The sequence below is a fragment of the Falco biarmicus genome, chromosome 9 (assembly GCF_023638135.1).
Source record: "Falco biarmicus isolate bFalBia1 chromosome 9, bFalBia1.pri, whole genome shotgun sequence".
Taxonomy (NCBI): domain Eukaryota; kingdom Metazoa; phylum Chordata; class Aves; order Falconiformes; family Falconidae; genus Falco; species Falco biarmicus.
The window spans coordinates 45,194,160-45,220,834 of record NC_079296.1 but is presented as its reverse complement, the minus strand read 5'-3'; the positions used below and the strand labels follow the sequence as shown (position 1 = coordinate 45,220,834).

General features: G+C 38.8%; 1 protein-coding gene across 1 annotated transcript in view; it reads right to left on the bottom strand.

Annotated features, from left to right (window-relative positions):
• The window catches only part of LOC130154893 (rap1 GTPase-GDP dissociation stimulator 1-like), a 33,852-nt gene extending 7,758 nt beyond the window's left edge, over window positions 1-26,094 (bottom strand). The window contains exons 1-8 of the mRNA XM_056351575.1: window positions 25,914-26,094; window positions 12,599-12,709; window positions 11,630-11,752; window positions 11,342-11,467; window positions 9,031-9,159; window positions 7,683-7,808; window positions 6,899-7,042; window positions 2,599-2,733 (exon numbers count right to left, since the gene is read on the bottom strand). Of these exons, the coding sequence (XP_056207550.1) occupies window positions 2,599-2,733; window positions 6,899-7,042; window positions 7,683-7,808; window positions 9,031-9,159; window positions 11,342-11,467; window positions 11,630-11,752; window positions 12,599-12,709; window positions 25,914-25,917 (898 nt within the window). The 5' untranslated portion in view covers window positions 25,918-26,094. The remainder of the gene's footprint in view (window positions 1-2,598; window positions 2,734-6,898; window positions 7,043-7,682; window positions 7,809-9,030; window positions 9,160-11,341; window positions 11,468-11,629; window positions 11,753-12,598; window positions 12,710-25,913) is intronic.
• Between the last annotated feature and the right edge of the window lie 581 nt (window positions 26,095-26,675).

The following is a 26,675-nucleotide window of genomic DNA, read 5'->3' as shown; positions in this document are numbered from 1 at the left end:
TCCTAATGCTTCTTAACTGGGCTACCGAAAGCCGCTTCCTCCAGAGGAATTTTCCTCCCATCTTCTTCATGTCCTGTTGTTTAGGTTTTGGTTTGTTGGTTTTTTTTTTGAGGGGGTGGGGTGGTGGCATGGCAGTGAAATTAGGGAGATAACTGTTCTATCTCTTCCTCCTATGGGGCAAATTGGGAAGTAGACACTGTTAAGTAAATTGCTCTTAATGTCCTTGACTGGTTCCATTCACTTAGAGCAGCATAACGACTTTTTTCAATTCTTTTATAAGCACCTATTCTCTTTTAAGATTGCTCTTGAATTGAAGACTTCCCCTGTGTACCTTTGTAAGTATTAGCCCATATTAATTTAATTTTATGATTTATTTGGATTTGCACTCAGTCTTTTTTTTTGTTTGGTGTTCGGTTTTTTTTCCAGGTAGCAGACTGTATTGTTGAAAGTGATAGAATTTCTGTATCTATAGAGCAATGTATTATCATGAAGGAATGTCTTACAGCTTCCCTGTTATGAAATTTTTATCAATTGATGAGCAAAAGTGTGGTGCAGAAATAGCATTTTAAGTGCCTACATTGCCTACATACTTAGAAAGATCTAAAATAGTTTGTAACACACTTGAACAGAACAAATAACCAAAATAGACTCCATATTGATACATTGATATTTTATAATTCAGAGCTTAGCCTTTGCAAGTACAGCTGCAAAGAACATGAAGATGTACTGGTAACTCTGTAACAGGCAATGATAGAGGGATGAAGTTGTAAGCCGCAACCACATTTTTCTGGAGTTCTGGGACCTATCATCTTTGCAGATCATCTGCATTCATTGCTTTGTTAAGGAGTTCCCAAGGAATGCTTGGGCTTGGCACTACAAAAAGCAGACCTTAGTATTTGTTGAGGAATGCGTTCTGTTTTGAGTTAGAATGTGATCATCTCTGCTTGTTTTCAAGGGAAACTACATCAAAATTATTATCTTTCAAATGAGATTAATAGGTTTCTTTGCTCCTTGTAATCATTGAATCCTATTGTACACATTACAGGAGGGAAGTCAATGAGAACTAAGTGGGAGCCCATGCCTAGGCTTATAGAAAAAAAAATCCTTCTTTTCATTCTAATAAAATTAGTCACATTTTGCCTACAAAACTACTCTCCAAGTTTCAGCTGGATGGCTTTCTGTGATTTTTCATGATTCTGTGATTATCTTCTAACAGCTCTATGTTAGGTTGTAATTGATGTAAGGTAGCTAGCATGCATGGTCAAGAAGCTGTATACTCTTAGCACCAAAAAGCAATTTGCACAGGCCTCTGTGTGCTGATGTGGATGGTGGTAGAACATCTCTTCACAGAAAAATAAAATACACATAGAAGCAGTGAGGGGCTTATGGTGTGAACGTTTATGAAAATACTGAGTAGAAAGATGTGACTGGCTATTGTGATCCAAAGGATGTGATGATCCTGTAAGCCAAACTAAATAAATTACTTGAAAGCATATAAAAAACCAGTTGAAAGCAATAAGTGAAGTTCTGAGGAGAGCTACCTGCAAGAAGAAATGAGTGTAACAGGCTTTAAAAGGAAGTAGCGGAGGCTAAGTAGCAACTAGTACATTCTGGGGCTCTCACTGTTCAAAGCAATGATTATAGCACACAAATTCAAGTTTTTGTTTTCACAAAATAATTTTGCTGTCACGCTCTTCTCTAGGGTACTGTAGAGCTGTGTAAGGACTGCGTTGCAGGGTAACGTACCGTTAAGTCTCTAGCAAAACGTGTCTGGCCTTTACATGGAAGCAGTAAATTTGCAATAAGAAGCAGCATAACTTTCTGACCTGTATTAACAAAATATCACAAGAGTAAAATCGTAGAATAGTTTGGATTGGAAGGAACCTTTTAAAGCTCATCCAGTCCAGCCCCCTTGCAATGAACAGGGACATCTTCAACTAGGTCAGGTTGCTCAGAGCTCCATCCAACCTGGTATTCTTGAATGTTTCCAGGGATGGGGTGTCTACCACCTCTCTGGGCAACCTGTGCCAGTGTCTCACCACCCTCATCATAAAAAATTTCTTCCTTATGTAGTCTAAATCTACCTCTTTCAGTTTAAAACCATTACCCCTTGTCCTGTCACAACAGATCCTGCTAAAAAGTTTGTCCCCATCTTTCTTACATGCCCCCTTTTAAGTACTGTAGTTTTTAAGCGTGTTACAAAAGCCAAATAATCAATGAATATTGGCTTTATAGGAGAGGAGCAGGTTGAGGAAATCCCTTCCAGTTGTGATGTGATAGCTCCACCCCATACACTGTAGTTTAAACTATAAACCTTATTCTGAATTTTTGTCTTGAACTGCTGTATACTGTTAATATGACAACATTTCATCAGCGGCCAATGAGATCACACTTTATTATATTTATACCTTTTATGTAGATGAGAAGTCCTGATGAATTATTCAAATATATATGTCTCTACAGGGGGAAAAATGGTCAATTGCCCCTCAAAATACAAAGAACTGGAGTTGGTGACTTGGACAGAGCTGCACACATCTCCATTACATGACCTGTCTTTACAAAGAATTACAGTAAGTCAGTTGTCTTCAAACTCTGTACCTGGTATAGCAAGGTTTCGAAGTGCGCTGAGTGCAGCATGTTGAACAGAGATGTCCCCACTCTCTACATGCTTCTCCAAAAGATCTAGAAGCTGATCTATGACTCCCAGCTGTACCATTCGTACACAGTTGCCATCTGAAGAAAGAGGCAAAACCAAGCAGGTGAGCGAGATAAGAAACAGTGATAGACATTAATCATGCAGATTGAGAGCTTGAAGAATTCTCGCCTTGACTTTTCATGTCTTGATAAGATGGACACTGTAGCTTTTGCATTGTTTTTTACAACAACTCGAGAGATAAGTGGGCATCAGCCACTTGTGAACTGATGCTGAGACACCGTCTAGTAAAGCTTAGCTTGAGAGAGCTTTTTAGGGACAGTCACTGTCAAATTCAGGCCCATGTGTTTTCCCATCAATTTCTTCCTCAGTGCTGCTTTACTTTCCACTATATATGTAGTGGAATACTGGTGGCATTTTCCGTTTCTCCACAGGATAGCCTTAATAATCCAGTTTTGCTATTCTACTCGTTTAAGAGACTCTTGTGAGACCAAGGATCTTATCTAGCAAGGTGAGTGAGTGATTACTAGTTTTGTACTGCTGTTAATTCTTGTATTAATCAAAATTTTTTTCATTAACTAATCGTAAAAAGAATTGGGCCTAGGCTTTTCTTACCTGTTTTGAGAAACCCACTTTCTGAAATGAGAAGTTTTATTGTGTTGCACTCGTATGAAGCTAGGAAAATGAGTTGACTTAGAGAGTTCTGATCTATTTAATGCTGGTGAAAGTGATTTTTATGTTCCAAAGAACTACCATTTTTCCCAGTACGTGCTCTGCACTGTTTTGTCAACATATGTCTGTATCTTTCCCCCTGCCCAAGAACTTGATCTGCAGGGGTAACAGCCCTTTTGGTATCAGGAGGCATCTTAGCTCACCTTGATAGGAAATGAGAAAGCATTCTCCTAAAGAGCAAAAGAAAACCCTCCATATTACAGTTTGCAGCCTTCCTGAAGGAAGTGTTTTGAAGATGCCATCTGTCAAATATTTTCCTGTATTTTATTTTATGCAATTTATTATGCCTCAAATGGAGCGTTTTCCTGACACTGGCCATTTCCATATTGCTGTGCTGTTACCATGTGGGCGCTGTTTGTTAAAATGTGGCAAAAAAGTGTGAATGCTATATAGGAAGATCACATCTTCACCTGGAGTAAACAATTATCCATGTACCTATACAGACTTTGTGCAAATACAGAATCTGGCCAAAAGTAGCTTTAAGTGCTTCTCATGGTACTAACTGCTGCATGCCTAAGATGCACAGGCTTCTAAATTTTGTGTGTATACCACTTGAAAATGGGTCTAGTAATTTTAATGCCTTTGGTTTGAATATTATTTCTACCCCAAAGTAACAAACTCCTGAGTTGTCTTTTGAACTAATGCCTACTATTCCTTTAATCTCATAGCATTTCTGTTGTTAGCATATTTTTCCCATATATTACTGCATATGTTAAGTAAGAATTTGTCAAATGTTCATACAATCGAAGTGGATATTTTCATGATAGAACTGTAACTGAAATAGTTTGAACTCTGATCATGCAAAAATCTTTCTATAGTAATTTATGCTTATGTTTTCTAAAGCTGATGGGTTTGCTTGTGATTCTTCAGATGCTCTGTTGCCTGGTCCTAATCTTTAGAGATGAAAGTATATGGAAGAAATCACCCAGTCCTCTTTAGGAACAGGTTTTCTAGGAATAAATAATCTCTTTTGGTGTGACAAAATTCTACAGGCAAAATATTTTGATCTTCATGTAGACTAACCTTAACTGAACTTAATTTCTCTTCTCCCCCCACCTTTCAAACCAAAGAATGGTAGAACATTTTTTTCTCTTGTAGTAAAGTGAGAATAGGCAGAAGCCATTAGTGGTTGCCTTGCTTTGATGGTCACAGAGCTCCAAACTGGTGTTCCCTCCTATGGATTTTTGCTTGTATAACAGCAGAACCTTGAATGTAATGGCTCATAGTTAAAGTCGGGTAGGAACAACCACTTTCATAGCTCAAAAGCTGTCTGTCGTCTTTTCACTGCCTCAGAAGACATATGATGTCGAGATCAGATTTCCATAGGATTTTTTTCCTCTTAGATTAAGGCCTGTGCATACATCAGTGGCATATATGGGGGCCTGAGAGCAATTACTCACTTTTTCCACATGAACATATAATGGGGTTGTGGGGGAGGTGGAGGGAGAAGAGCGACAGGCAAAGCAAGCCATTCAGCTGAATACGTTGAAGATAGCCAGTTTAAAGGCACCGAGGGCATGTCTCTGGCCTTTGTGGAACCATGGTGCACAGTGGGTGATTCAGAGCAAGGTATAAGACAAGGAAGAAAGGATGGGAGTGGGAAGGTGGAGAGCATGTATGATAGCTTGCTCTAAAAACAAGCAAAAAGCCCCCAACAAATAAAAAAAATGTCCAGATGCATTAGACTGACTAGCTAAATATTGAGACAGATGTGAGGGAATCTTCTATGATAACTAAGCACATATTAATGCAGAAAGTTGAGCAATGTTGAAAAAGTTCCTTTTTGTTAATTGAGTTTGAACCCAGTACAGTAGCTATCTGTGAGAAAGGACAGAAAACATGGTGGGGTATTGTCTGGTGACTGATTCGGCACAGCATGCCTTCCAGGAATCTGTGTTTCTCTCCACATAGTATTAAGGCTCATTGCTTCCTATAATTGGAAAGTGTAAAAGATGAAATGACTTATCTTGAGATTTCTTTTTTCCCCTGATTTGTCTGAATAACCCTCCCTTCCTAAAGGTGACTTAAAATCTAAAACATCAATAACTGTGTGTTGTTTGTGGTTTTTTTTTTTGTTTCTAACAAATATTTGCTGTGAAACATTCCTAGAGTCTCGCCTCTAATAATATGTGATTGGGGGGGGGGGGGGGGGGGGGGCGGGGGGGAGAACAAACAACAAAAAACAACACAAAACAAAAAAAAAAACCAACGCAAAACCGCAAAACTCGCATGCCTAACTACCTCATTTTTCAGTATTATGTCCTTCAAACTGCTTCAATATCATTAGCATCTGTAACTTAAAGGTATGCGCATCTGCAGAAAAGCAAGAATGTTACCATTTCAGAGCCAGGTAGCAGTGAAACCTAATAGCATTGTTTTTTTTTCTCCACTCACAAACACTGGCTTTCCATCTTTGAAGGGTAGAGAATAATCAACCTTACCATTTTTTTTTGTAAAATTAGCAATAGCCCTTGCTCCTGTCTCTGTAGCTGCATGTATTGAGATGTGATGCAAGTACCAGTGTTCTGGGAGATGATGCCACATCCCTTAGCAAAAAAAAAAAAAATAAAAATAATATTCTGTATGCGCTTGTCTGTTGCACAATAAATAGAGGGGACATCTCATGTCTGTTTGTAATTAGCCCCAAAGTAAACTGTTCTGTCTGCCTTTGGGGAAGTTCAAATCAATGATGACTTAAGATTGTTGTTATTAATATTTTAAAACTTTTAAACTGTTGGTTGCTCTGGGATTGGGCATGATGGGATGCAGTATTAAGTGGTCCCGTTCCTGATGTTTTATTCTTTAACCTGTATTGTCCAAAATGCAACATAGCAGGGCTCCCTAAATTAAGTTGTTGTTAGGTCTTCAGCCTTTTTGTGTTATTCCTGAAATCAGCTTAAAGACTTAGTGAAAAATCTAGGTCAGCAATGTATGTAGTCTGTTCCTAATAGATGCAGAACTTACATTATAAGAAAGTTCTTATATTTCATTTGTTAATCCAAGTTTTTTTATGTACACAGATTTGGAATAGTGAATGAGGAAACATGAGTAGTTGAATACCATGTGAACTTAACCTGATGATTAGCTTAAATTTAAAAACCAGCTCTTAGGGCAGCTTTGAAAGTGAAGTTATAGAAGCAGGGTGTGAATTGACAACCACAGGTACAGTTACAACGAGCTGAAGTGCTTGTGTTTGTGTGCTGCGCAGGAGTGGTTGCAGTGGTGTTAGATGACCTGTGGCAACATACTCATATGCTTGAAGGAAAGCATGGCACTGTGAGTACTAGGCTCCTATAAAATGAAAAAGCGTGGTGCCTGAGAATTCCCCTAAGGATCACGAAACAGGGGGCAGATGTGTCCCTGTTAAGGAGATGAAAGCGACAGAGCAGATGGCAACTTCTCTGCTAAGGAGACTTTCTGGTGTGGTTTCTTTAAGTATCTGGACTGTCAGTACTCTGAGGTTTTTTTTGTTGTTTGTTTTTTGGGTTGGTTTGTTTGTTTGTTTGTTTTTACCTCCAAGCAGCAGAGAGACAATGAGATCTGATGCAGCCTTCAAAATGCACGTGTCTTCAGCTTGTGAACTACCCTGGAGCCTCAGCAGGATCTCGGACAGCACCTCTTGCACCCCTGCCTCCACCAGCTGCACTTTCAGAGAATCTGTAGAGATCACAGTAAAAGCACACTAAAGCTTCTTGGGTCTTTGAAGTGTTTCAAACTAGGAAGCTAAATCCTTGAACTTTAGCCAGTGTTTTTTTCAGACGTAGTCACTGTTTTGGTTTTATTTGTAAGGAGCGTTCTGGTGGTAGGATAACACCAAGGCAGAATTGATCTCTGACATTTCTTGTATTACTGGTCATGGGTTTTCTTTTCTTTTAAGATCTGTTCAGTTAACCGGATGTTTTTAGTGGGTTCTTGTTGGTGCCTGTTACACCACTGCTTAGAACAGACATCTTCTATGCTACTTTGTTGTCATTTTTTTTTTTTTTTTTTATAAAAAGCAATCTGTCTAGTCTGCTTTCCTCTTAGCACCATGGAGAACATTGGTTTGAATCTGCTGTCTTATGGATCCGCTGAAACGGAATGGAATGCTATGCTCTCTCTCCTTTCTTTTTTGCCTCACCTATTAAGCTTCAAAGTCCTTCTTAGGCCAGAATTTTGTATGTTCTTGTGTCTTATTTCCACTGAAGGGATTGCTGGTTCCATTAGTAGGATCCCATGGCAAACACTGAACCTGGGGCTGAAGCTAAGTGCCAGCACCCAGTCTCCCCGCATTCCCCCAGGCTGAAAGGAGCCTTACCATTTTCTGCAAGTGCTTGCAGGACCTCAAACACAATTTCTAACCTCTCATGGTTCGCTGCTCTTCTCAGTTGTCTCACCAGCTGTTCAGCAATGTTGGTCTTGCTTAGAGCTTCCTTGGCTGTATCTGTGTATTTGATAAAGTCAGGATTTGGAATGTTTATCTGATTAAATGTTGAAAGCATATCTCCCTATATTCTGAAGTGATTAGACATACTTTGGTCTTGAATGTTTTTTCTGTTCTTATAGACACTTCAGTCCCTTTGGACAGCACTGAGATAGCAAAACTCTACTCCATCCCTTCTTCCCCCCACTTTCTTTAACACCATTTTTGTGTAATTCCTGTAGCTGTGACTTTATAACAGCTTTCAAATTAATCCTGGCTTAATTTCACTGACTTTTATGAATCCATCTGTAGTATGATTATTTAATACATCAAACTGGCACATGCTACTTGGCTGTAGTAGTACATTTTTTGCCTCTATTAGATGCATCTAGTCTTGCTGGGATCCTAAATATCTACAGGATGTATGTTAACAAAAAATTTTTTTTTTCTTTGGAAGCTTGCTGGTATCTGATGTAGTACAGATTTGGATGGAGTATGGTATTAAGTAATGTGAAATCTACAAAGGACAGACCTCACTGGAGGATGATGTGACAGTGTGGTACCATACCCACTTCCCTGCCTCTCCCTCCCCCTAAATGCAGGCAGCAGTAAATCAAATTGTCGTTAGACCATATACGAAGCGTGGTAATAGTTTTCTACTTGGTCTTTTTCTTCTGTCACAACTTGTTTAAAGTAAGGTAGATGTATTTTAAATCAGTGAGGACACCTTTGGTTTGAAAATTGCATAAATGAAAAGGGAAACTGTTTCATTAAGGTATACAAACTTAATAATTAAATAAAATTTTAATAAATGAATACTTAAGATACCATATCTGACATAGCTGAAACTGCCAATTTATTACATAAAGTTATGCCCTCTGTACTTTTTTCTGGGTCAAAACTTGTCTCTTAAATCTTAATTGTGTTAATAGAGTACCTGCAATAGCTGGTACTCCAGGAAAAATACAAAGCATCCAATACAGATACGGTGGCCAGTCCCTGATTAGGTATCAGTAGTGTTTAAAAAAAACAACCAAAACCCAAATCAACCAACCAAAATAACCCCCAAACCAAAACCCCTCCCCCAATAACCCAACAACAACAAAAAAAAAGAAACAAAAAAACCCAAAACAAGACAAAAAACCCCCAGAGCAAAAACCTGTGGGTGTTCTGCATATACATAGAAAGGCAGTGACAGTGTGAAGATGATATTTTACTTGAAGATACGAAAACATTTACTTACCAAGGTCTGCGAGATTGCATAAGGCCAGTAGATCAACGTGGACAAGGGGTTCACTGTCTGCATAATCAGTTAATATTCGGACTAGCGATGTGGTTACTCCTGCCTTCACCAGCTCTTCCTGAAGATCCCCTGGTAACAGTAAGCGTAGAGGTTAAAGGGGACCAATATATAGGGGACCCTTTTATAGGGGTCCAATTAGATCAGTAAAAAGGGTCCAACTGAGATGGTTTGCAGCAATATAGTCTGGTTCTGTCACACACTGTTAGAATTTATACAGCTTTTGTGCTGTGGGTCTAAGTGAATGCATGTGTGTGAGAAATGCAGGTTCAGGGCAGTTTTGCTAAACCTCCCGGTTCTGCTTTGACTGAAGGAATTAAGCCACTGTAAAAATACATAAAGCCAACTGCACGAGCATCTCTATTACTACTACAGCTACTAATGCAAGTTCTGATGGGCTGTATCTGTTGGTGTGTACCTGAAAACTGAGTGAGGAACAGACAGTTGGCTTATTTCTCTCAGGGAATGGGAATCTCAGCCTTGTCCTGTGGATGCTTTTGTTCTGAAGGGCAGGGAGAGGGAAGGGACTGGAAACTCAGGATAAAGCATGGTCTAGTGACAGGTCTGCTTTCCGAGATCAGTAGTGTTTTGACTCAGAGCAAATGTCCATATACCTGCTTTTTGCATGTTAGAATTACTTTTTTTTTTTAAGGAAAAAAAATATTATTTGTAAAACAAGACACTTTACAAATACCTGGGCTATTACAAGAAATCACTGTGAGACAGACTGCTTTAAAGTTGATCCAGGGGAATCATCCTCTTTCAGCGTTTTGAATGCTAGCTGATCAGCATGTAGGAATGAAGAGTGGTTGAATTCAAGGTATCATTGGGATTTTTATGGGCTGATAAGGTTTCCAAGCAGGTGTAAATTCATGTCCCTTAAGGGAAGTCAGTGAAGTACAGTAAGTAAAAACTAATTTGATCCTGGTTTTAGTATACTAACTACAGTTGTCTCCACCCACATGTAGAGTTGCTGAGGAAAACACTGATAATCCGTTTTCTTTTTGTAGTTTGTCTTGTAAAGAATGAAAGCTTAATATCTAAAATGACTTTAAGAATGCCAAGAGCTATGAAATACAAAGTTGGACAGTGGTTGCTTAACAGTATGGTGACACGGCTTTTGCAGCAGTGTCTTGCTGAGAACTAGTCAAACATGGATGATGGCATATATGACAGACTCCAGAAGGTACCTGAGTGCTGTTGCAGCATACACAATTGTAGGGAATCAGTCAGGGAATCGGTGAAGTTAATTTTTCTGTGATGTATTTATTGTTGTGTTAGAAATTATTAAAGCACATATCTTAAAGTCATAGTCATCTTGTTAAATCTATGCTGGGCCTGGTTCTGACAGAAGTGAAGCAGATTTGGAGTATGGCCATATGCTGTAGTAATGCTGGCTTTACGGTAGTTGCATGAGGCTTGCGTGTAATCATATGGGGAAGTTTTTTATAAAATTGCTGCAAATACACATAACTTGCAGGGGACCGGTAGAATCTATACAGTACCTATTATGCAAAGAATGCCGAGGCAAAACCATAGCTTTCTAGGTAAAGCTATGCAGGTCCATGCTAGAAAGGTAAGAGAAGGTAGGTCGAAGGTAGAAGGAAATAGATAGAAGGTACGGTGTAAAAAGTTCCATATTACCTCCAGTATGCAATAAATAATTTTGGTCAGTCTGGGGATTAAAGGTAGAAAAAGTCTTAATTTGTTGGGGCAAGTAAATGGAAAGGGTTTAAATCTTGAGACCAACAGGCAAGCTAGTGTACTGGCTTTATGGAAAAATATGGAGCACAGAGATCTCCTATATGCAAGCAATGGTCCTCAGGGAGGACAATTCCTTGCAGAGATAAATATATCAGTACTTTTTATTTTTTAGATATGCTTTTTCTGAGTCTTTTAAAAAAAGTGCTTTGCTTTATAGACACTGTTATTACTCTGAAAGAAGACAAAACCGTTCAGGATTTGATCCCAAGGCAGTTCTGCAAGATTAAGGTATATATGAGGCTCTGCTACTCTTGTACTTGCAGAGCAGTTTTGACAAAGATGTATTACCTTGAAGTCAAAAATACAGGGGGAAGCCCAGAGTTCTGGAGGTGTTTGGGATGCATTCAGCCTGGTGTCTGTGACCTGTGTAAACTGTATGTTTAACTGGAGGCTGAAGTACATTATGTGCTCAGGTCTCATAAAACTGAGAGTTACAGGTTATAATACCTTAGAGCTAGGGAAAATAGGGTTCTGGCAAGTCCATACTTACGATTATCATAACAGATACGGCCAATAGCCCTCCCAGCATGCAGCAACATTTCTTGGTCTGTACTCTCCAGCAAAGGTATCAAAACTGGAACCAAATCTGCTTCAATACATGGTTTCTTCATTTCCTCTGTGTAGGTAAAGGAGAGGAACTTGTGGGGTTTTGCCATGTTGGAATGAAACAGTTGCAGTTAAGACCAGTAGCCGGTAGCCATGAAACAAAACTCAAGAGTGGAAACGTACAGCTAATGTGCTGTAATATGTCTTGTAGTAACACTTTAGTAGAACATACCATTCTTAGCTATCTCTGAAAGCACCTGGGCTGCTTTCACTGCACATCGTGGATTGCCCTTCAGGATTTTTGCCAATGTTAGGAAGATTCCACTCTCTCTGAGTAGGCTGAGGGATCTCTGCTCTGTAATGATAAGAGTGTTAACAATACCTGCAGTAGGTTTGCAGCTGTTTTATTTAGATGTTGTTTGTTTCCTAGAATTCTGAGTGGACGTCTGTGGGATCCAAGGTTCTGATTTAACAAGGTATTTGAAGGCTTAGTCTAAATATATGGAAGCAGTCATCTGCTTGAATTGCAGCAAGTGTAATTCCAGTTGATTATTCTGCCTCATGTGGAATTGAAGCACAGGTGGCAAAGCAAAGAGGAAGGCAGTTTCATCTTCTCTGACTATAAAAGGATGCTTGCATAAGGCATGGGAAGTAAGGGATTAAGACTATTCCTGAGGTATGGCCTAGCGATTCATTTTGTAGGTAGGCACATCTTCTTTTATTAGACCAGCAATGAGAGCAGTCAATTCCCTTAGCCTTTTTTCATCAAAAATATGGCTAATTGTCCTTAAGGTAGCAAATTACCATCTGCCAGGAGATCCAAATAAATGCAGGTTTATGTCATTTCAGGAGAATGTGCAGAGACCTTAAGGACTTTCTTATAAGGAAACTAGGAACTGCTTTTTTAAAATTCCTAACCGATAGGGTCACTCTAATTTAATCCTAGGAGTTTGTAGGAAATAAAATATTAACTTTGGAATTTCTCTGCAGCTTCAGGTGCTCTAGTGACTAGTAGCTTTATCTGGTCACAGGTTGATTTATGAGTATACAAAGAGAAAGGATAGCAGCAAAACAGGCTGAGGGCAGCTATATTTCCAGCAGCAGTCACTTGTAATACAGATTACCACAACAGATGAAAACCTTCAGTGAATGCTTTTGGATTGTGCAAAGGGTCAAACAGTGATCTGGAGTGATACTTAGCTGTCTTCAGTAAGAGCCAGCAGAATCCTGTTCAGACTTTCAAGGATCTGATCTTCAGCTTTTGGGTCATCTCCGCAGAGCCCAAGGTACTCCAGGTGCTGACTCAGGGTTTCTAAACAGAATGGTATAGAGAACTGTGGTGAGCCTGTATGGACAATATTTTTAGTTCTTTCTGGTATTTTTCAGTGACAATGGCTGACCGTAAGATCAGCTCCTGAAGGGTCCAGATCTAAATAGGCTCACTAAATAACTCGTTTAATCCAAAAGTGTGAGGGCAAAGGCTCCGTCTGCTTCTTAGCACATAGCTCTTGTGCAGGTATAGACGTGCAGAGATAAATTACATCTGGAAGAATAAACCAACATATAAAGTAACTGTGGCAGAGTTTGAAGTGGGGAGGGGAGAGGAATAGTTAGAGAACCCAAATGGAGCCTGTCATTTCTAAGTGTCTCCTTACCCTAACCATAGCACTTGCAGTTCGATTACATGTGTATCTGGTCTGATAGTGGCCAGTAGCAGGCACTGAAAGAATGCAAGCATGAAACAGATACAGTAACATACTTCTCCCTTAGTTTCTGGCAACCTTGGCTTTTGGAAATGTGCCTTGTATTTACATCGATGCACTTGATACATTTTGATGGACTTGTATTCCATAATGTTTTTAATTGCCTATTTAAGATAATTCATACTTTTTATCTCCTTAGCACACTATGACATTAAGTTCCACAGTTTTGCTGTTGTAAAAGACAGGTACTTCATTTTGTTTTAAAATAGCTACCAAAAAGCTCAAAGCTAATAGCCTTTGAGTTTCTGTAGTAAGAGAAAGGAAAGATGCTTCACTATTTGCCTTTCCCATACTTGGCATGATTAAATGGATTCTTATTATAACCCTCCCTTGTAATTCTTCTGCCAGTTCATTTAACGTTTCCTCTACAGAAGCTTTGATATAACTTGTCTCAATCTTTCTCCAGTTCACTTTTATTTTTTTTATTTTTTTTTTAGGTGAGGAGCTAGAATTTGAAAGTGTTTTCAAGATATAGGTGGACTGGGATTAAGACAGAGATAGGGTTTTTCTTTTGTTTGTTTGTTTTTTCTTTTAATCCTTTGTCTATTTGAGGATGTGTTTTGTGCAGCTATTCACAATGACTTTCTGTCTTCTGGGCAGAGAGACTTAATTTAGATCCCCACCATGATTCATAATTAGGCCGTCTTTTCCCCATCTGTGTTCTGTATTTACAGACACTGAACTTGATGTGCCTCTCTGTCCCAGGTTATACAGGATGATAATATGTTTCTGCAACTGTCTGCAGTTCTTCTTAGCTGTGTACTCCAAATAATCCAAAACCTCTTCACCATTCGGCTATTTCTGGATTGTTTATGAATGTATTGAATGATGCAGGTTCCAGCAAAGGTAACCTCTAATAATTATGTCTCTCTATTGTGAAAGCTGTCTTTATTTTGCCCTTCAAACTTCATCAGATAACCTTATCTCTAACCCCAAGATAGCGTATATGATAAACCTTACTGAAAGGCTTGTAGAAATTGAAATGCATAGTTAATAGTATCTCCTTTATTCACCCTCTTGCCAGCTCCTTAAAAATACATTTAAAGCAAGAGAGGTTGAGCATTACTTGCCTCCACAGAAGTCGGAGACTCTCTCCTTTTTTTATCATATCTGTGTTTAGTAATTTTATACTTTACTATAATTCTGCAATTTACCTATGCAGATATCAGCTTACTGTTTTTAAATTCCTGCATTCCTTGCAACTGCTTTTGTAAACTCATGCCACCCTTAACTGCTTTCCACCCTGTTAATCCTGTAGTTGATTTAAATGGCGTTCTGCATATCACAGTCGGTGACTTGATGATTCATTTCTTTAATGCCTTAAACTCTGTGGAATAACATCCAGTCATGACAGTTGGTTACCGTTTCTTTTACTGATTTGTCCTAAATCTTCTGTCCTTTCAATCTGAAGGCTCCTCCATTTACTTCCTTAAAGTGAAAAGACCTGAAGTGGTTGAATGAATGTAAGAAATAATGTTGGGAAAACTGATGGCTGAAGTAGTTAATTATAGTAGAATATAATGTAAAGTGCTACCAAAACTGTAGTAAAATAGCATTTTACTTCACAAACTATTTCATTGAAAAAGATGAGTTATGAGTTTTAGTCTAGAAATTCTTCAGCCCAGGATTAATAATTCATACTACTTGTTGTTTGGTGGCTTCACTGTTTTCTCTTTTCTTAATGTGTCCATTGGTTAATGTGGTGTTGTTTTAAAAAGTAGAAGCCATGAATTTAGTGCATACAGGAATCTACTTCAGAGGAACCAGAAGTGTCTTGAGTTGTTTTGAAGAGAGGATGAATTAAAGGGAGGGAAGTAGAATGTAATTAAAGGCTGTTACTGTCCTTTGAGAAGAAAAATTATTTGGTTTAAAAAAAAAATCAAAAGCTGTTACTTAAGAAAAACAATTTTGGTTTTGTGCTTTAAACAAGATGCTGTCTGTAGAAAAATGAATGGATTCATCAGGTTAAAAATCTTTATGGGGAAGTGTCAATATTATTTTTTTTGATTAAGAAACTGAAGCTGTATGTGTTGATGTCTCGTGGAAAGGCTTTGTAGTTCAAAGTAACTGTCTTTTGTGGCCTCTTCAAAATCATGTGCTAAGGGCAACCCATGCATAAAATTGATGGGAGATCAATGGCTTTTTTAAGAAATAGATGACTTCAGATTTGTTGCCGTTTTCTTAATAAGAACAGGCTGAAAGCTCCTGGAGTATATGGAAATTAACCTTGTTGTACATCTTTTGACCTGCTTTAAAAAAATGTTTCCATTTCTGTCCACATTCTCCTGCCACAACTTGCTGAATAAATGATTTTTGCATGAATGAAACACATGTAGAAAACAGGGGGGTTTGCAAGAAAAAAAAAAAAAAAAATCACCTGAGCAACCTGACAGTTGAATCAGCTTTGATCTTAAACTAGATCCAGTGGGAGTGGGCAGAAGGCTACAGTTGCTGGTAGAGCAACATCAAATAAGTTAGGATCCTGTGAGAATGAATTATTTGCTGAACTCTGACTTCGTCCTAATGAAGACCCAAAATGTGTTGGCATGAGGTAATACATTTAACTTGTAGTACTCTCTCCTCTAATTAGAACAGTAGTGATATTTGCAACTACGTTTCTGATACAGTTAGTATATATAGAAAGATGAAAAGGCAAATCGCGCACTCTAAAGTGGGGAGGTGGTTTTACAAATAGCAGGGAACAGGCTACATTACTGGTCACTTGTTAGGTTGGTATAGTGGTAATTAGAAATCCAGGTGCATTGTTATTTTTCCAGGGAATAGATCAGTAGAATAACACCATATGCATGATGACAAAGTCCTCATAAAATATCTCTCTGGTTACAGTCTGTAGTATTGTGAAATTAGTACTATAAGCAGGAGACTCAACCAAGTAGCTGACTGAAGAGCTATTTTTATAAAAGTTTTGCAGGAAGGCAGTGTTTAACTGTAACACTCTTAAAACACTGAACCCTTTTCTTAGGTACTCAGAATTTCATCATGTAATTTTTGTTTTGTTTATAAAACTTGTTTTAAAACACGTTATAAAACGTGTTGTTTATAAAAACTTGATTAATTTTATTGACATGGCACTGATTCCTTAATACTCATTGCCTTTAAGTCCATGCTTTTAAAGTGGAATTAAAGCAGACGTCAGAAGAGACAGTTATTTTTGTGGAGAGGCACACATACAGACTGTGACTAAAATTGTCCAGAGAAGGATATTTCTGTTTTGTGTAAAATTCTGTGGTGTTGACATTTTGTCTCATCCTGTGCTGGAACAGAATGTTGATGAGGTGGAACTTCAGGCAAAACAGAACAATTTGTTTCAGATTTCTTGCAAATGTGCTTCTCCCCCTGCCGCCGGGGGCTGCCTGGCATACTGGTCTGCTGCCTGGCAAGCTGGAAAGAAGCCAGCCAGGCTAGCGGGCTTGTTGGGCAGTGGGAGTGCCTGCCCGCCTACCTTCTGAGGAGGGTTTTAGCAGAATAAACGTTCCTAAGAAATATTTTGTTTGTTCTCTTGAATCAGCATTTTTATCAGAATATTGTTGATCAGCTTTAATTCACTGTAGAAATAGGGGAAATGGACTCGGGCTCTGTCCTGGAAAGCTCTAATTTTACATTTTCATTGATTACCTGCAGGGCCTGAATTTAAAAATCCCTGGAGACTGAAGTTCAAAAGGCTGCTTTTTTTTTTTTTTTTTTTTCTCCTTTACCTGAACGGTTAGGTTATTGTTTCACACATAAATCTGTGCATAAGCTACTAAATAAAGGCACAGAAACCAGACTTCCGCTGTGGGAGATGGTTTTGGATCATCTTGAGAGCAGAAACAACGCAGAAAACATTCTGGACCATGGAGGTTTCATCTGGCTTCTACAGTGGGGAAAGAACATGAGGTGTGAGCTCTTTGGATCCCTTGGACTATTGCTGTGCCAGTTCCTAGCACAAGTTTTGACCTATGAAGTCCTCAGGGACCTAGAGAGAAGGAATCTCACACATCTCTCTTATTCAGTGACTGATTATGCACTCCCTAAAACAGGAATGCCTTATCTGATTTTTTTTTTCTTCTCATTTTCTACCCTTTCACACGTGTAGGAACTATTTTGTGGTTTGGATTGTTTTGTTTGTTTGTTTGGTTCGTTTTTTCTAGAGGAAATATAGACCTTATGTTGCAATGCCAAGTGCTACATTTGCTGTCACTTATTACTGTTTGGATCCTGAGCAGTGTGAAGTCAGTATGATCCAGTTTGAGGGCTTGAAACAAATTAGTCCAGTTGAATGCAGAGTCTTGTGTGTCTGCTTTTTCTGCTGCCTCTTCCTTTAGTAATTTCACATACTAAACTTATTCTTCTGCCTCTTACCTTTAGTATATTTTACTAAATATATTTTATATATTTACATTAAATGCATCCTGTGTAACAGCTGAGAGTAAGAGTCCATGCTGATAAACTGCTAGAGTTCTGCATGTCAAGAGTAGCTGGAAGGCATAAGAGGAGACCTGAAGAAACAAAACTTTCAAGTCATAATACTGGAAAATAGCTTTTTGGTCTGTCTAGCAGTTTAATAATAAACAAAATGAGAAGGTGACTTGCATTCATACTCATGTGGCTGCCTGCAAAATCATGTCACTGTAAGCCTCTGTTTTCTCGCAGTGTGTTTTTTAATGCTCTTCCCTGAAATAACAAAAATAATTCCTGGTCCATGTCAACACCCATATAAACCTATGGTAACAAATGTGCCTGTATGCCAAGTACAAGAATTAGCAATGGTAATAGAAGTAAGGCTCCAGGTCTCCTCATCTAAGAATGTGCTATTGTATTTATTTTATAATGAAACATAAAAAAGATGTAAATTGGAGATGGAGAAATCTAGAAGGGCTGGTCAGCATATGTGTCTTAAGAGCAAATAAAGCCTCCAAGGTGAAATACTTACATTCCTGCCGACTGTGAATGGTACAGCTATATGATTACAACAGTTCTGCTGTAACCAAGGGAAGCAAAAGCTGCTGCTTTTGACTGTGGTGGCCCTACCAGGAAAGGGAGGAGAAAGGTACAATTCAATCTGAGGAAAGGTTTTTTTAATTTCTCCAGTGGTGAATTATTGTATTCCATCTCTAGAAAGGCATGCAACTGTTTTGGGACAGGGCTGACTTACATGCTTTCCAATAGAACTATCTTATCTTGGTGCATGAAATAAAGTATTGGAAAAGAATAGTTCCTCCATCTCTTCAGACTTTCAAACCTATGGCAAGGAAATTGTCCTATAAATCAGCTAAGCTATTATCTATGTCTCCATGAAAAGTCACATATGGCCATGCTAAAAGATACGTTTTGTGTCTTTGTCACTGCACTCAAGGGTGATGAGATGTAGGAGAAAAAAATCATTAGATTAAAAAGGAGCTGGGGAGAGACTTTAAAACCAATATCCTAAGGATGACAGGGGATATAATTATGAGCAGCTCATCACCTGACTTTTTTTTTTTTTACACTTGTTTCTCTATGAAGTGTGGTTGATTACTCTTGTCTATTCTGTAATTGTAAAGATTTCACAATGAAAGTAAATTTTAAGGATTCCTTTGACATTTTTAGCTTTTTCTGAATGGAAGTTACTTGACAGAAAACATCTGTGGACAAGAAAGGATTTCTACTTTGTGGACACATTGGCTTTATTAAAATTCTTAAATTAGAAAAGCAGAATTTTTTTTTTTCTTTAAATACTTTTGAAAGCTTGAGACGGTGTTTTAATTTGTGGTTCTCTTGGTGGATGTTCACTGGAATGTCCTTGATTTAATTAAGCTGAACTGAGCTTAAGGCTCGATCCTATGTGTATGGCAGCATGGGGATGAAATCTAAGATGTTGTTTGGAATGGCACCTAACACTAACTCTAAATTAACCGGGACAGTCCTGTAGTTTATGATCATGTGGGGCATATATAACCTTTCTGCCTTGCCCCTGCACCCTGCAGCAACCTCCTCCAAGGAGGAAAAGGGGTAGGAATTAGATGGCTTGTAGAGGTTGTCCTAGAAAACTGGAGCCATGTTGCTATCTGGGAATTGAAATATTTCCTCCTGCCCTCTCAGAATCTGAAAAGGGCAGTATTTTCCCCAATATTCTCTTATCCGGGTTTAGACTAAAGGTAAATATTCTCATTGTTAATGGACAAATATGTACAGTTTCTAAGCGCGTTTTAAAAATGCCAGTTGCCAAAGACTAAAAAGATAGATGAAAGCCCAGTGTATTGTCCACAAAAACTAGCCTTTGCCCATTGCTTTTGCAACCTTTCTGGACTGCGTTGACCCATACTGAACTCCTCTGAGCATTGTTCAGTGGCTATGATCCTGTAGGATGCGCCTTTGAACTTTTTACTATTCAAAGAACATGAGAATGCAGCGAGTTTTTAAGGAGATTTTGATTGTTTAGCCTGAGCTGCAGGTGGAAGGGATGATAAAAACAGGAATTTAAGCGTGACTGGCTAGTACTTACACTAACGTTCTCTATTAATCTCAAGGATTTAAGAAAGCTTTCTATAATCCATGTCTAAAATTCTCTTAATTGTCATAGATCAGCCAGGACAGCCACAAATACTCTTTCTTTACATGCTGTAATGTGTGGCATTATTTATTTTTTTTTAAAAAAGAGGTAAAGAATAATAGGATATTACCTAGCGGTAAAGTAGAAAAAGAAAATAGATGTAGAACACAAATGGGTCAGCATCTGGCTGCCATGGCTGGATATTGAGTGTTGAATTTTTAATGCCTGAGCACCAACCATTAAACAGAAGAGCATTGCAAGGGGTTGGGGAGCAGCAAGTATTAGAGGGAGTTCACTATGGTGTCGGTATGTCTACAAGATGTGCATCAGCTGGCCTTAGACTGTTCCTTACTCTCCCAGCTGCTGATCACCACCACACTCAGCATTTACTTCTGAAGGGCTCCCTACTGTCCGTCTGCTGCTTGGCCTGCAGTTTGTCCGGAAATCTTAGTTCTCCTTTGGCCTTTGATGTCAGGTTTGTTTTCAGGCATGTTCAGAGAGGGGTATTAGAAAACAGATGGGTGGACAGAGGGGTTCGCTTCTGAGCACGCGTTTTACTAACAATATGATTGCATTGTGTGGTAGGAGACAACTTCATCATATGGTTGAGAGTATGCTGATGCAGGAAGGCATTTAAATTTTATCCTTTGAGAACCTGTGCATAGTTTTAACTTAAGAAAAACAAAAGTGAGCAAAGAACTTGAAAATTTAGGCAGTTAAAGGAGATCTAGAAATATTGGATTATTTGGATGGGAATTACATGGTTGAAGCTGAGAGTTTCACAGTGCAATGACTGAAGTATAAAGTTGTAAGTGCCTGAACAAAGGCTTTTTTCATTGTTAACAGCAAGAGACTCAGCCATGTTTCTCATGATGAGAAGATTGTATTTGCAGAAATTTGCAGTGGAGAAATTCAGGCTCAGAGGAAGGGGCCCTGGTAAAAGGGGGTACTGATATTCCTTGTGGTAACACACATCAATACGCTGTTGATGGTGAGAAAAATAGCAATTGATTGTGAAATGGAGATTGATTGGGAGGAGGAAAACAACTTTTCCTTGGCAAATTTATTCTTGGATAACTGAATTCCACCAAGGAGGGAATACAGGAAAGGTGGGGGAGGGCAGGGGGGAGGTAGGGGTAGAAAGCAGTTCCTGCTGGTCTGTGGCTTACGCTGTGCCCTGTGGAGTCATCAAGAAAAATGCTGGAGAACCCTGACTGAAAACAGATAAGAGGAAAAATATGATTATCCTAGGATTAACCTAAAACAGGTCAGTGAGATAAGTCGGAAGAAAGCCAGCCGAGTGCAGTCAGGGAGAACATATGTGCTGAAGAGATGACCCGTAGCATGAAAAGCTGCTTAATCATATTCTGCTAAACTTAGTCCTTTTTTGAGGGATGGAGAATAGGAATAAAATTCACTTTAGTGTAAAGGAATCAAAATGTTTTAAACTTGTGTAGAAGTATGCGCCATTTCACGTGCCTGGTAATTTAACTGTGACACTTGGTGCTTATGGAATAGGCCTGTTTGACAGGTGACAGCTTCACAGGCTAATGCAGAGCCTGAGCTCCCAGATGCTTTCCTTCCTTATGCAAGGGAAGGGGAACGCCAGCTTTCGGGTTTAGAAATCAGACTTGCAAGAATAGCAACGAATGTACTATGCTCAAAAGGAATGAGTAATGCACCTAAAATTACTTTCCTCTTCTGTGAGCAACAGTTTGGGTCATGTTTTCAGGTTTTTCTTTGTAAACGACAGGTCAGGAAACTTTCTGGTTTAAATGAAAGTTCAGCTTTTTCCATAGCTGTTTAGTTCTAGAAGGTGTTGATTTCACCAAGTATTGTGAAGCACAGGGGTAAATTGTCAGAGCTGGCAAAGCTACATGCTGACTAGGACAATGTGAGCAGCAAAGTAATCAGAAAAATTGTGACAGCTGGGTATAAATTGACTGACTTATGGAAATGAATGAAATCCCTCTGCCTTGCTTGCTCACTGGAGATCTGGTTTTCTGCATTTTCTTGTGAGTGATGTTGCCCTCTAAAAGTACCTTTGATCACACGGTTAATATACATCTTAAGCATAGATCTTTTATATGATAGGCTTGCTATTTGCTCACATTCTGTAGTTCTGCTGCACAAAAGGAATTCAAGGGAACCCTTCCCTTTGGTCATTATGTGTGTATGGGGAAGTAGGCCGTAGTTTCAGCCAAATAGTGTTCAGTCTAATTTCCCTGGCTCCCTAAATTTAGCTTGAAGAGCTGTCAGTGGAGGAAAAACCAATTAGACTCCATAGCAGAGAAAACACTAATTTCCGTTGGCTGACAACTCCTACAAGGGGTTTTTCAGCCAAGTAAAAGATCAGCTGTGAAAAAATAAGCCATTGTGCTGGTATCAAAGCATCAGCCCAGTCCTCAACTATCCCTGCTAAACAGTCATATGTGTTGTCGTAAGAAAAGCTGTTGACAGGTGTAGGAGGTAGACTGCGGAATGGTGGGCTGGATAGCTGGGAAGATGTGCCATCCCTCAGCTCCAGCTGTCTGCTGCCTCTGCAGTGAAGCAGAAAAGTCTCATCCCTGGCCATGGCAGTGTGTGTAATCCCGTTCTCCGCAGGGACTTGTTGCAAAGCCAGCTGGTTGATTGCAGATGTTTTGGTTGGTGTACAGGTATTGCTGGAGCACGGCAATGCACAACTGAAACCAGAAGGCGTGTTTGCAGTGGAGAGAGCATCACCAGGTAGACTCCAGGGAGTAGGACTGGCTCCAAACAGTGGCAACCCATCATGTGGCGTGGCTGGCAGAGCAAGGAGGCCCCACCAGCACGCCCGGTAGCGTGGGAGCTACGTGGACAGATGATAAGTTATGAGGCACATTCAATTATTGGATTCCACCTAAACAGGCACAACACAAAGGTCTTACAGTCCAGACTAAAACTCCTGAACTCTAGGGTTTAATTAATTACTGTTGTCTGTGCAAGGGAACTCACAGGCCCGAGCGTTTGTCTGTTCCACTTCTGTGTGACAAATGCTGTTTGAGGTGGGTGTATCATGTAAATTTAGGAGGCTATAGTACAAAGCTACGTTGTCAGACTTTTAAGGGGCATTCCTTTCTTCTTTGCTTTCTGGTACAGTGCCGAAAAAAAGAGTATATTTCTAGATTCTTGAAAGGACAGAGCTTTTGTCTGCAACTCCTCCTCCACCTATCTTGTCCATGCTAACTGCTTGTTCCATTTTCCACTCAAGATCTGGAGAAAAGCCACTGGGAGGAGGATCTTGTCTCTGCACTGTTGAGAAGGCTGTTACACGATCTATGGTGTAGTTAGTGAGGCTCTTGACTAATCTGAAGTTTCCAGAATAAAGCAGACTGTAGTGGGAACTTGCATAAATTCTGGCAACTTTTCCTGTGGGCACTGTCTGAAGCTTTTGTAGTGCTCAGTATTATAGTGTCAATCCAGACGTGTATTTGACCTGTTTTATAACTTCATAGGGATGGGAAGATCATCCTTGGAAGATAGCCTCAAGGTTGATTCATGATGGACGTGCTAGGATTATTTTTTTCCTAGTTAGTGGAGGGTGTGTGTGGCTATTTTTGTGCAGTAGAAGATACCTCATACTGAAAAGAGGATCATTCTGAGGTCTGACACATAGTTTAAAAATTATGGCCTTACGAGATCTGTCAGTGCTTAATACAAGTAACCTGTTGCTGCAGTATATAACCTATATTTTAGTCCTGTGCTCCAAAACCTGAGTTGCTCAGCAGAATCTGCTCATCGGTACGTCACTTTATCAATGCCTATAAAGTGCTACTTCAGTGCTTGTTCCCAGTGGAGCAAGAAGGATCAGATTTAAAGGTATGTAGACAAGCACAGGTGTCCTAATGCTTTTGAAAATTCAATTTGGGTAACTTTTTTGTTTGTTTTGAAAGGAAGCAGGCTTATATAGACTGACATCTTGGAAAAAAAACCTGGTTGTATCAATGAAATAAATTCAATAAAGCAGTTACCCCACAATCAGTTCTAAAGCATTTTAGACAGATTTAATGGCTACAATAGCTCCAGCCTGCACAAGATGACATGAATGACTTCTGTCTTGGGTGTCTTTTCTGGGCTGAATATTGCAATGAGGTTTTAATGCACAAACTTCTGTTTATGTAACACACTATACGAGCTTTTTTGACAGTGCCTAGAACTATCACATTCAAAAATCTTTGCAGGTTCTTTCACTTCTGTTTGCCTGGAAGAAATGCTTACAGTCGTTAGAAATTATCTAAGTCAGTGTTTTAATATTGAAGTGTATAGGAGGGGATTTGGAGAAAGGAGAAAAGGAAGAGTTTAATAAAGGGGGGAAGGAAGTGTCTGCACACAAGTCATAACATTCTTTTGCTGTGGTGAGCTTGTGCATTTTTAAGTACTTTGTGACTAATTTCTTCTTATTGTTCTACTTTTTCTTGCAAAGTTAAAGAATGATGAAATGCTTTTCATGAAATAGTTTTGGGTTGCTAAATGTTTTGACAAATGGGTTGAACAGTGCTGATCAGAAAAATTTATTTGTGATATTTCTTACTGCCTTAAAGGTGAATTATTCTATAATCTGTAACATGGGCTAATTTCTCTTAAATGGATAAGCATTTCCTTTTTCTTTCTGGAATTGGTGTCTTTGAAGGAGTTTCTAGATGTATTCCAGTAAAGGTGAGCAACTTCTATTCCCAAATACTTTTAAAGTAAACAGAACAATAATTTTACATTTCAGTCTATAAGGGGCCCTAGGAAAGTCCCCACACCAGTTTACAAACAGGAATTATGCTGTCATAATACTTTTACTGGACTGAGTCCTGAATGAAGTAATTTTTCTGTATGGATTTTATTTTAAATATGCTCTTCATTAGAAAGTAGCTCCCCAAAAAAGTGGATTTTGTTATTAGAATAGTGAGAAGAGAATTCAGTTTTTTCCAAGTGGCACTATATTGTATTTCCTTAATGTAGCCTTTTCAATGAAGGGGAAGGGGATCCCAAAGCACAGAAATGATAGTTTAAAATGAATGGGTATTAAAAGTTACTTGGACCATCACAGAGCAAAAGAACACTAACAACAGTGGGAATAAGCACTTTTAGCCACAATCAACAAATATTTCAAAAGAGTAAGTCTTCTGAATGGAACGTTTGGAAAGCAGGACAGGTACACATAAACTATGTAGGAGTAGGAGAAGAAACAATCCACAAAGTTTAGTTATCTCTACCTGAATCACACTAGAAAGTCAGTCCTACAGCAGTAATTCTGTATAAATTGAGCTGGTTTAGCCAGAAGCGGTGCCTGTGTAATACTGGTTTAGTCCACCTACATCTTGTGTCCATCTCTCTGACTGCTTAAGGTGCTTTTAAATTAAATTTAAACCTGCTTTTTTATCAGTGTTCCGAAACTATTGAGATGTTTAACTTCACTTGAATAATTACTTAATTGACTAGGAGGGTGATTACTCTAAGTAGCTGCTCAGTTGTTATACTCAGACAAATTATTTCACCTTTAAACATGTTGAGTAATACTAAGATTAGTTCCACTGATGTCATGAGATCTAATTGTGGAGTAAGTTACCATTATGTGAATGAAGGTGGAAGGCTGAACCCTTTGATCCAGTTACCTGATGCCTTGGAATGATCTGGAGAATAGTGGAAATAAAATCTCAAAGGTGTATTTTAAATCCACTGTGAATGTCATTCCTTTCGTGTGGCGTGGTCATAAAGCTGGAGTGTAAGCCCTTGGTTATGTAGGCCTAGAGCTGAGTCATAGAGAAACATATTCAAAGGCCGGACCGCTTCAATGCAGCTTTTCAGTAGCACTTGACAAAATGCAGACCTGTTTGTGCGCAGCTTCGCTTTGATGTGTGTTGTACTGTCAATAGAGCGTGATGAATTTTAGTTCCCTTCAAAATACTTAAATTCATGAGTACTCACATTTTTCCAATGCTTTAAGTTCATTTTTCATTGCTATTCTCATAATTTTCTAGTGATCTTTAAACAAACCTTAATTTTCATATGACTTTTAAGTGTTACATATTGTTTGAAATAAGACACACAAGAATTTCAGGTCACCTATAATACTGCATTTGTCATAGAACTACACTTCTAATGATCCTAAATTAGTTTTCTATTTCTATACATTTACAATTCCTATATGGGAGAAAATTAATCACGTTAAGAGATCATATCTATCTATAGTTAACAAGAGCTTTACTTACCCATAAAAGCTGTAGCTCTCCAGAATGGGGACAATAAAGAATAGCTGATCTGTACTGTGAGCCTTTGTCCTTCCCAGCTAGCAAGCTGTGAATACGAGGGGATATTTTATAGCTTTCAAGCTGATGAGCAGCCCACAGCATGCTCACTCTCTTCTGTCTTTTTCTGTGACCCTGCTCTTCAAATGCATCTAATACTCTGTAATTACTTAATCCTCCACTGTTGCTTGTGTTTCCAGTTCTTAGATGTCATTAACAGCAATGGAAACACAGTAATTATCATGCTGGGAGAGAATCTTTCAGATCTTCAAAATAATTTATATTGAATTTCCTTCTATTGTCATTCAGAAGAGTGATTGTTGAATCTAACGAGGGACAGATTTCTAAGAGAGACCAGATCCTTCATTGGCATCTAGGTACACCAGCCAGGTTTAAAAAGTGTTTGGCTCCTAGAAGCTACTTCTATAAAGTCTAGCCAAACTATATCGATGCCTGAATCTTGCCTGATGGGTGCTGAGTTCTTGAGAAAGCCTGATCCAAGCTCATCTTACTCTGCTTCACACTCACCTTTCAAGTTTATGTAGCTGAGACAAATGGGAGCGCTCTTTTCCATAAAAATAATGCTAGAGCCTGAAGCTGTGATCTCTGGCTTACTATTATTTTATCGTGGTGTGGTTTTGTTTTTGGTTTGTTTTTTTTTTAGTAATTTTTTTTTTTGGTAGTTATTGAAAAAACAATGCTGTTTTTTGAACAGTAGTTAAAAAA